General features: G+C 30.2%; 1 protein-coding gene across 2 annotated transcripts; it reads right to left on the bottom strand.

The window, feature by feature from the left end:
- Positions 1–1,050: 1,050 nt before the first annotated feature.
- Positions 1,051–11,150, bottom strand: LOC148617752 (lysosomal phospholipase A and acyltransferase-like). 2 transcript variants are annotated; one of them, XM_088585295.1, is made up of 6 exons: positions 11,031–11,150; positions 9,408–9,564; positions 8,952–9,070; positions 7,364–7,462; positions 6,484–6,711; positions 1,051–5,911 (listed from the first exon to the last, which is right to left on the bottom strand). In XM_088585295.1, exons 2-6 carry the CDS (start codon positions 9,536–9,538, stop codon positions 5,397–5,399), a joined length of 1,092 nt encoding a protein of 363 aa, XP_088441421.1. In that variant the 5' UTR covers positions 9,539–9,564; positions 11,031–11,150; the 3' UTR covers positions 1,051–5,396. The 2 variants fall into 2 exon arrangements, with proteins under 2 accessions (XP_088441421.1, XP_088441420.1); XM_088585294.1 differs by lacking the exon at positions 11,031–11,150 and adding an exon at positions 10,832–10,985.
- Positions 11,151–11,682: the final 532 nt, after the last annotated feature.

Here is an 11,682-nt window from a genome sequence, read left to right as displayed (position 1 = left end):
TAGTCCAGAAACCAGACTTTGAACAAACCAAAAGACAACCAAAGCACTGTAAGCACTGGAGTTTTTGATTCTTGTGAAAATTGTAGCATGGACAAAATTTTAAACATCACCTGATGTTAAATAAAACTATTATCATACATTTGCATTTCCCATATTATTTGAACTGTTTTTCCTAACATGTATAAACTGAATATCAATCAATTCCCAATTTCTGAAGTAAAAACTGTAATCAATAGTTAAGACAGTATCCAACTTCACACATATTTACAATTTTATTTTTTTATGATTCACCTTTTTCCCAATTTTTTAACCTGTCCAAAAGTTTATTTGTAATCACATTCAAAAGTATTTTAACAGAATATTATCCTCACTGTAATTATACTCAAATGAAACTAATTTCAGAATAAGAAAATAATTTTCTTGGTCAACATATCAAGATTTTCAAAACTAGACACTTTTTATTCATTTGAATTTTTCCACCAATTTTACTTGGTTAAAATCGCTGCTCTTCACTTCCTGTTTATTAATAATAAAATATTGATGATAGGATGGAGATTTTGACTGATCATTTAATGCTTCTTAGCATATTACTGCAAGAACTTCATTTTCTAGATGCTAATTTATTACTGAACATCCAAAAAGCAGTCCCTCAAATCTTCACTTCATTTGAAGACTACATTTTAATTTATTTGTAGAAATAGAATATTATTGAGATGAATAACTGCAGGAAACAAATTTACAGGTTATAAAAGATGTATTGAATGATATAAAAAGAATTACATTTTGACAAATATTTTTATGCAGTGTTCAGAAACAGTACAGAAGTTCCAACCATGAACTGGCAACGTAAGGTATTTTGATTAAACAAAAACCGAAAAACCTAAGTCTTATTCATAAATTCATAATAAAATTAAAGCTGCAGTTCAAATTAGAAACTCTGAAACTGAATGTTAACATATAGCTATATACAGCACATTTTGCTCAAAGGTAGTAAATAATATTTTCGATATTTATGAAATTTTTGTGGCACTTGTACAAACTAAAACAAAATTAAGATATGAAAAGTTTATTTTTGGAATAAGAGAATTTTTTATGTCATACACCTAATAAAGTGAAATTACATAATGATAATAAATGTAATGAGTAATTGTAATTTGTTCTCCAAACTTCTTTCAAAACTAAATAAAATCAAAGAACAAAAAAAAGTTTGCCTCAAATATAAACAATCTGCACCAAAAACTAATAGCCAAAACCAACGTTTCCATAAATTTTAAAACATTTTTCTGTAATATAATTATAGCTTTTCCCTATGAGGGGCAGAACTATTTGTAGTCAAATTACATTTAACTTTACTGGGAATGCATTGTTATGCTGATGTCTCAACCAACGGAAACATGTGACATTCCTCAACACCCCACATACTTATGTGTTAGAAGTCCATAAACTGCACACGTCACTTCATACAGAAAAATTTTGAGCCATTTATGTTTTGACAGAAGATCAACATATGTAAGACGTCACTGATGCTCCATATCTATAAATGTAAGAAAAATCATTTCCCCTACCTGCTTGCTGTCCACCTGACAGCCCTAATTCACCATACTGTAAAGCGATTTTTACTGTGTGAAATTTGGCCAAAACTCAAATTCTTCAAAGTTTTCACATAGGTGGATTATTTTCTCAGGTTGGGCTTTAGGCTAGTGGCTTTAAATGCATACAGAATCAACATCACTCACCTCTATTGACATAATAAATATAATGATATAATGAATACTTATAAATGCAAACAACTATGAATGGTTAGACACATTCAGCCATTACATCCAAAATCAATTTACAGGTAAATACACATGCACGAGTCTTATACCTATTTCATAAAATAATGACAATTTTCTATGAACAGACTTTTAAAAATTCATATAAGAAGGAATATATAATGTACAAATAAATAAACATTTCAATGAACCATTGCATTATATTTTCACCACAATAAATTAATCAACTATAGTAAACATTCATTCAATCTAAAAGAACGGGACTAAACAGGGTATCATTTTCCCACTTCCTTTTTTTGAAATTTGTTTCCCCTTAATCCCTAAAACCTGATGTAATTTTTCAAATGTCAGTTAATCATGTTAAGTGTACAGATGTAGAATGACATTGTTTTCTCCAGGCTGTCTGTCTGTTTAATATCAGCAGATTTTGATTGGTCTTCTTAACGTCTCCCTAGGATCACATCAAATAAAAGATATCTGTTTTTCTTCTGAAAAACAAAGCTTAGCTTTTCTCCAAAATTCCCTAAAATATAAATTATAATTATCTTTATCCATAAAAACTTTATAATATGTATTTCAATGCAAATGTAAGCCATCCTTAGAAAAAACTAACACAATTGTGAGAAAAGACACATACATTGTACACAAACTAAAAAAAAAAAACAAACCATAAACAATGCATAACAAAAAAGTATATTGAATTCTTTGATTGAGTGTAAGAGAGGTAAAATGACACATCAACCTCAGATCTAGATAATAAACATGAGAAAACACTACAAACCATTTGACACACATCTAAAAAGTCATTTGACCATAATCTTGGAGACTGCAGTTTAGTAATCAAAACACAAAATTTAAACAAAACAAAAACACAGATAAAATATCAGCACTTAAATATGTAAATTATTTGTACAAACATTCTAGACCTGTGACCATTTTATTAGACAAACATGTAAGCATTAGCAGAAACATTATTACTGTATTTAAGTAGCAGTGGTCTGGGAATTAAAAATTTATTTTCAGACAGGTTTAGGAAAATAACTGATTCTAAACAAAACAATCTTTATTTTTTAAAGGGAGAGATTTATGGAGTGGGAAAACAAATTATAAATCGATAAATTGTATCATCTTGGCAAATGAAATAAAATGATACCTGAATCAAATGTTATATCAGCAAGCTAATGCTGTGGTGTAAAAATTATGAATTGTGGCGCAGAGCAGAATTTAGGGCTAAAAAAGTAGATAATGCAATAAAATGGTAGTGGAAACAGGTCTGGAATATATAAACCTCTTTTCACAAAATGTAGCACTTATTTCCAGTTAAAGCAGCAACATTCTGCCATGAATACATGAAAATTTGGCAAGACAAAAGTAATACTGCAAATGTATTCATTTAGCATTGCATGACATTGTTTTATGAGAAAAAAAAACATTTTCACAGAAACTTTCGAATTTCAAATAAAAAGTCACAATCATACATTATCTTCTCTTTAAATGCTATTGAACCATGGACAAGATTTTTGTTTTTTTTGTATTCTGCTCAGTTATAGGCCTAAAACTGACAAATAAAATATTGTGAACATGTGTACTGGGACTGTTGACAGCCAAAAGCAATAATAGAATTGCTTATTTTAACATAGTCAAATTTTAAAAAATCATTATCAAATTTAACTAATGATCAAAATGCATTTATTGAGTATATTTTAAAAATCTGTATTTACAGGACTACAACAGTTCAACGCCGGTAACATTAACAAAATAAATATATGGTCAAGTACTTATGCAAAAATTGTGTTAAGATGACATAAAAATTTGTTAGACTTGACATAAACCTCCAAGCCCTTAATTGTATATCAATTGTATATGTACATGTAAAATTTTCTTTGCAATTTCATTGGTAAAAAAGCCTTCACAATGTTAGGCTACAAAATATATAGGTATTAGACAATAAACATTTAAATTTTGAAATTGTCTTTTTTTTTTAGTTCAGGATACTATTACTCACTAACATCATTTATCCTTAGAATTTTAATACATATTATGCTCACAACAAATATACACAATAACTATGAAATGGTAAAAATTCTTCAAAAAAACAGAAGAAGAAACTGTTCCTGAATATACTATGCCTGATTGGTAACAATGATTCTACTGTAAACGTATCAATTTTTATGGTGAACTAATGTCAGCGAAGACAGATAATAACTAAAACAGAACATGTGAAACTGACTTACACTTGTCTTGTTTTAAAATTGTACACACTGATATTTGTGAATATGTTTACTTCAAATATCCAAGGAAATTAAGTATTGTAACCACAAAAATTAATACATTAACAGTATTTCTGACTACCTCAAACCATACCCGTAATTCTTAAATCAAACTTAAAATTTTAACTTTAATCCATTTATCTTATTAAACAATCAATATTAACCATTTCCTAATCTAGAGGGAGAAATGATCAAAAACTTTTTGTTTGTGCTCACTTCTCCCATTTGTCTTTTATAGGGAGAAGTTTTTGTTATAGATTACATAAACAATTTCAATGTTGTTATTTTTTTTTTTAAATTAACCATTTTAAGTCATAAAACAACAGAGATGAAACCACAGATGAAACTAAAAAAACTTATTTTTTCGTCAAAGTAAAAAGGTTGATGAAATTTTATGGAACTACTGTAGGCATTTTCAACACCATCTTTATTTACCATGGTGAACCAAACTTTGGTAACACGCACTTGGTACCTGTAATCTATTTTGGATTTCAGTTGATTGTCAATTTTATTCATCATTTACAAACACCCAAATCCTTGATAAAGCTTGATGCTTTAGGAAATCCTGAACGCTATGCCAACAGAAACAGTAGGTTTGACAACATAAAATGAAAAATGATAAACATTTCAATTCTAATCTTTTAACTAATTCATGAAGAAGTATTTGGCTTGACTAATTTAGACCTGTCAAATTGACAATATTTGCCAAATTAATTGTGCAGTAGAAATCAATCTTTAGAAAAATGATTGGCTGTTCATATCATAGTGGTAGATCCAATTGGGATTCATCTAAACCAGCACTAGGCAAAAAAATGGATATCAGTACTATCTAAGCAATTTCACTATTTCTTGGGTACAGTATTTAGATGAAAGTATGAGCAGGTAGAACCCAATTTTAACTTTCAAAAATACAAACATAGACTAAACCTACAGAGTACCTTAGTAAATAAATTCATATTGCCAATTCTCTTATTGCAATCACAGAATATCAAAACTTTTTACAGTAATAATAATATACCAATGGTTTAAGAATTTAAAGTACAATAAAACCTGTCTAAACCAAACCCTAAATAAACAAAACACCTGTCTCAACCAACCCTAAATAAACAAAAAACCTGTCTCAACCAAACCCTAAATAAACAGAAAACATGTCTAAAACCAAACCCTCAATAAACAAAAAACCTGTCTAAACCTGACACTTTTTAAAGTCTCATCATAATAGTTTAGTTGTTTTTTAACCTGGATAAACAAAGCACTTGTCTAATCTGAACATTTTCTTCAATTTAAAGGCAGTTCAGTTAAGACAAGTTTTACTGTACTGAAAAAAAAGAATACTAATACAAAGATTAGATCAGCTAGTTAATACAGTCTTTAAATATGCTAGTATATCTTTGTTGTCTAAAATTTCCATGTGCTCAGCACCTTTGAATTGCTGATGATAAACCTTTTGTTTTTGTTTTCCCACCCAATGTAAACAGCCTTTTAAACTACGAATATTGACAGTGCCATCTCCTTCATCAGCAATCACCTTGGGCTGAGCATCAGGCCACATGTTATCGGCGTATACTAAAGAACCAGGAGTTGGGATCCCATATCCATGGAGACAATGTACTTCAACACCAGGAGGTGTTAAGGATCTGATTAGATTTTCTGTATCCTGTCTCATGTACCACCCATCCATGAAATCAATGTCCATAAAGAACTGTTTGTAGTCTGCAACTGTGTAATTCCTGCCAGGTCGTTGAATTAGGATTTCATTTTTACCCCAGAACATGTCAGATGGCATTAACCATGCTGTACTACTCATAGACCTCTGTTGAATTCGGGCATTAATGGCTTTTACAAAAGCAACTCCAAGATTGTCACCTGTAAATAGATGTATAAATGAATAAAATTAAACATAATGTATGTTTTAACTCATGCTTTTGAGGAGTACTTTGAGTCAGTAATGAAGCAAGGTATATAAATGTACAAGTACAGGGCAAAAGACTTTCACCATAAGTTAAAATAATAACGTGATTTTATACATGTGAAAAAAATTTAAAATAAGAGAAATTTTTAAAAACTGGAATTTGTAAGATTCGAGCACAATTGAAAATAATGAATCATGCTAAGAAAAAACACAAATTTAATGAAATGGGCACATAGTTTATTGTCTTTTAAAGATCCTTTATCTTAAAAGTGTCAGAGGACGCAGAAAAGTGTGTTGAAAGTTACAACAAAATGAAAGGCGCAAAGAGAGTTATCTCATTAGATGATTTTAAAGTAATTTTTACCTCAAATTACTGACAAGTGAAAAAAAAAGAAAATGAATGCCATTTCTGCATTTTAGATATTATTTTGAATAAGAATCATAAAAAGATTCCAAAAAGATTCTAACAGAGACCAAACTACAAACATTGATACAAAAAATAGGAGCACTGCTGCAAATTTCTTACCAGAGGCAAAAAGCCTTAAAGGCTTGACAGATCCTCCCCATACACCAGCCAGGGAGATGAGTGATTGTATATACTTGTCCTTCCATGCCTGTGGCTGGTGATTTAGGAAGTAAAGACTTGTGGGATTCCCCATACTATGTGCTAATAATACTACTTTGGTGCTGTTATTCATTGTATAAGTGTCCTCAATCAACTTCTTGAAATTCTTGTATAATTCTGCATATTCATCTGTATAAAAGTAATTAGATAAATTGTACCAAGGTATAACTGTAATATCAATGTACTGCAGAGTAGGCATTTTAAATAACCATACTTGTTAACACTCCCACATTATGTGGGAGATGCCCACAAATTCAATGAAAAATTAAGAATCTCCCACATAAAAATGTAAGATTCCTATGGGATTTTTAATTAAAATTACTAGTTTCTCTGAAAAATACTAAATAATAATTTTTGTTCAATTTACAATTAATGTAAAAATTTTCTCACATGAGATAGTGCCCATGGGGAGAATCTCCCACATGAACTGTTCCAAAGGTTAACAGGTGTGCAAAACGCGAACTTAAATACTTGCGAAAATGTTTGAAAACCACCAATCATGAAAATAAGTGCAATTACAATATATTAATACTATAATCACTATTCATTTTTCCTATTGACATTCACTGTCAAAGCATAAAATTATTATTCTGCAAATTTTTCTCCAATAATTATTCAAACTCTGTACCATTTGGTCCTCGAAACAAACCAATGTCTAGTTACCACATTTTGTAGAGTAACAATACTGTCAGATAAGATAGTTTTGACACAAAATATTTTCGATTTTCAAATGATACATGACAAAAAATTAAATTTTTAATATTAGTAATAGTTTACTTACTTGGAGACTTTCTGAAGTCATATGGAGCCCCTCTTACAGACACCTTTCTTTTGTATCCCCATTTTACCATAGCATCTACTATAGGAGCAAAGTAGGATGCTGAAAATTAAAAAATAAAACATGATAGAAACTACTGTACAGTTCAAATTGTCTCAAATTGTGGATATGTCAGCCTTTATTTTAATTGTAAGGATATTTGATACTTGAAATAATGACACAATTCACAACAAGTGAAAGAAAATAAAAGCTAACTAAATAGTCAACTTTTTATTTTTTTTTATTTCAGACCATACCCATTTATCTGTGTCATAATCTCAATTCTGCATTTATTTGAAAAAATTGTCAATCTGTTATGGTATGCTACACTGCCTTCTGCTCTCTATCTACAATGCCATACACCATTAGAGAGTGTAAGGCAGTGTTGTGTATCATAACAATTGATTTTATAATCAGATTGGCAAATTATAGGACAAAATTTTCAGATCTTACTACATGTATATGAAAGATTTCTCTCCTTGTTTCATGTATGCTAAATGTATTTTCATCCTCTGACACTGAAAACTTTACTTCCACTTCGGCTAGGCTTACTGAACCTGACCAGTTAATATGTTAAGGGTTTACAGAATTTAGAAAGAAATTATAGAAATGTAAAATTTATATATTTTTTGGAAAATGTATTGTTAGAAGCACTTAACTGAACAAAGATGTGTTGATAGAATTTATGACTCCATCATGAGGGTACTTTTATTCATCAAGTCAAGAAAAAAATATATCTGTTTAAGAAAAATAGGGTAGGTACATTTAGGAAGGTGAACTCATTTTAAAAAAAAATTCTATATGGACACTTACAATGTATGAGGGGATTTCTTCACTTTGATAGCACTCAACTAAAAAATGAGCATTTCGTAAAAAAAACAAAGTAACAATAAAATGTGCTAGGGTAGGCAGATAAATAGGGTAGGTGGGGTAACCTTAAACACACAAGTGTTTTTCTAAAGCCTCATGGCTATCAACATTTGTGGTATGTTGGAATTATGGTAATACATGGAGTGTTTTGTTTTTTGATACCATTGAAGGATTTTTTAATGAATATTTAATATTTCCTTTAGGTTTTTTGATACCATTGAAGGATTTACATTTTTTAATGAATATTTAATATTTCCTTTTTCATTCATATATTTTGATTGTGTTGCTTTACACTATAAATTCATTAGTCATTTCTTAGTCTTTGATGATATCTACATTTTTTTCAATTTTTGACATTGATTCAGTCCTATGTTGTAAAATCTTATAAACAGTAGTTTTTATCCATTCTGAATGTACTGTTTATAGGGGTTTTGGCTCAAATTTGCTAAACAACTTAAAAATTCTAAAAATCTTTTTGAAGGAACAAATACCACACTTTTATGTTTGCATTTGTATACTTAAAAAAACAAATCCAGAAATGACAACTTCCCGAAGTTTGGAGTGTGCAAGAAACTCCTGTTTTGCATAAGTGCCAATAATCATTCATCCACTGATGTTGAACAAACAATAATTCTTAAAATCTGATTAATAACCAGTAGTGTTACCAAAATAAACTATATACTTGGACTGATGTGGGAAGGATCCAGCCATTCTACATTTTCTGTATCACCCCAGCCAGGAATTTGTATGTCTACACCTGGAGGATTGTTTGTTGTTCGGGTCTGTCTATTGTAAACCAACCTACATATAGATTCTTTAATTTAGCTTCATAAACTATAGCTTGTAATGGAAGCTTACACTATAATTTAATATGCCCACAACTTCACTGTTAAATGCTATAAAAAGTGACTGGTTATTTACATGTTTCCTGAAAATTTTGAAAACTCAGTCTACTGTTTATCAAAATATTAAATGTGTGTAGTATTAATAAATTCATATATTTTTCATTCTCAAAACATTCTCTTCATATTTCTAAAAGCAACAACCTTGGGCTTTTGAATTAGTAGATAACATGATTTACAAATGTACTGATTTTTGTTTTTTTTTTCAGTTACATGCATGAACCATATAAACTTACCTCATATTGTCAGTAAAACAGTCAATAACAAGGGGAGCTAACTCTTCTAAGTTCAACCAAAGACTGAAGTAGTAATCTGTCTTAAGAGAGCACCATGAATGTGGGGCATTAGTTTTGTTCAACTTTGCCATAAATTCACTGCCTCCATCACCTGGCACTGAAATATATTACAGCCACAAGGTAATAAAATACATCATGAAACTGAAAGTACATTTACACAAATAAAATGCATATGACAGTTGCATGTCTCTTTCTTGATTTATTTTTCAGCCACAAAGCATCAAAAACAAAACGTATTTGTTTTAAGGTATATCAATATGATGCATACTTGTCAGAATTTTCTATTTTGTATTATTGCCAAACCTTTTGCAGTGTAGAAATAGTGAAGCATCATATTTTATCAGTGTGCTATTGATAAAAACTGTTTTTGTTCATAAGATTGTAAGTCTGTACTTACCAATGTATTTTATTAAAATGGAAGATATGGATGATTCATGTCAAATCATGTGAAACAAGAGTGTGGGCACAGCATGATTCTTTTGGAAATTAATCAAATCTGATTGACTATGGACAGGGATTTTTATGAGATCCAATAAATTTTTTTTTTTGAAATCATACAAAAAATAAAAGTATATCTTTTTGGGGGTGTGGCACCTTTGACCTCTTACATGTGTATAACTCAAATGGTGAGTAAAATCATATCAAAATGTCAAAACAATTGTTCAACCACAACATAAGTTATTACACCGAAACGACACCAACAAATATGCCTTAACATAATACAGTATACATCTGAAATTTTTTGCGGTTGTGTGAAAATGAATCAAGAAATCAAACTAGGTATTTGTGAACTGCACAATTTCAAACTGAAAGTTATTACAAGCGGTTGAAGTGCTGTTCTTAACAGTGCTGCTTAATCTCTAACTTTTTGTAGGGCATATAGTTCTGATCAAATCTGACAAAGATGTTGTATCAATATCCAAATAAAAATGAGGATGGTTGTATCAGTTGCAGAGTCAGAGGAAATTTGGACTTAGAGTTGGGGACTCACTAATGAATTCACAGGGTAGAGTGTAAGGAGCCTTACAAGGGTAATTCATAACCAGCCAAACAAATGAAAACTGTGTTAGGAAAGCCGATTTCCAATTCAATCAAGGGAGATAATTACATATCATGTTGCAATGAACAGAAGGTAAATTTAAACTGTAACTTAAATACACACTAGAAACAAACTGAACAAAGTACATGGAAATCCCGAAATAAACAACATTCGATATGGGTTTAAAATTGTGAAATTGCTAACAACTAACACAATGACAGTGTTTCTCACTCATCTCAGTCAATCGCGTGTCGATCACAGTTCGAAAAGAGAAGTACGTACTCAAACGGCGCTCTTTGACTTGGACAGTAACATCAGTTCTTACCTAGTATGACTGGATTAAGTATTTTGCATTTACAGTTCACTATGATGATTAGGAGGCAAACAATTACTCGAAACATGTTTTGGAAATTTCGTTCGTTGCGAAGAAGTGTCTAATTTGAAACTAACTTCCGGTCAGATGAGTATTAGTTTCCGAGAGATTTAACAACCGCGTGACTTACTTTTATGCTTAATTGTATTACCTCTTATGTAATGTCAAGCAACCTAACGTATTAAAGGTAAACTATCTAACATTGTTCTACTTTCATTTTTTTTCAAAACCATATATACTGTACTATAGTATACTGATAAAACTCGAAGTACTCATGATGATGTCATTAGGTTTTGGTTGGCAAAAAATCCATTAAGTTGCATGGAAGTGTCAGCTTTAAATCATTATGATATTTTCATTTTTGATGTAATTGAAAAAAAATGTTTTGTTCTCTTTACTGTAAATGATACTCTTTTTATCAATGGATTTTAAAAAAAAATTGGTATTCTGTAATTAGGCTATATAAAAATCACACTTGAATAACGATGTAACAGGATAAATAGAGAGTCTGAATGAATATGCTATTATAATTTTAATTTGAAAAAAAATATGGGTCATCAAATTTAATTTTATGACAACATTGAACCTTTATGTTCTCGATCTCTTACAAAAGACGTTTGCAAGGTCCGATCCCTGTGACTTTTTAATAAATTTGTTTAAGGATTTTTTTCCTTTTTCGGAAACTATTTTTTTGGTCTATTGCATTGCTTTAAATTGTTAAAATGAAATACTAAGCTTCGACTTTTCTAGAAACACCTACAGAGTTGTTCATAAAAAGTCGAGTCTGGGGTGGACGAAAGATA

The sequence above is a fragment of the Perna viridis genome, chromosome 5 (assembly GCF_037379345.1).
Source record: "Perna viridis isolate PV_CMFRI_1.1 ecotype Kerala chromosome 5, ASM3737934v1, whole genome shotgun sequence".
NCBI lineage: Eukaryota > Metazoa > Mollusca > Bivalvia > Mytilida > Mytilidae > Perna > Perna viridis.
Note: the sequence above shows the minus strand (reverse complement) of the source record. Positions and strands in the feature narration are given on the sequence as shown.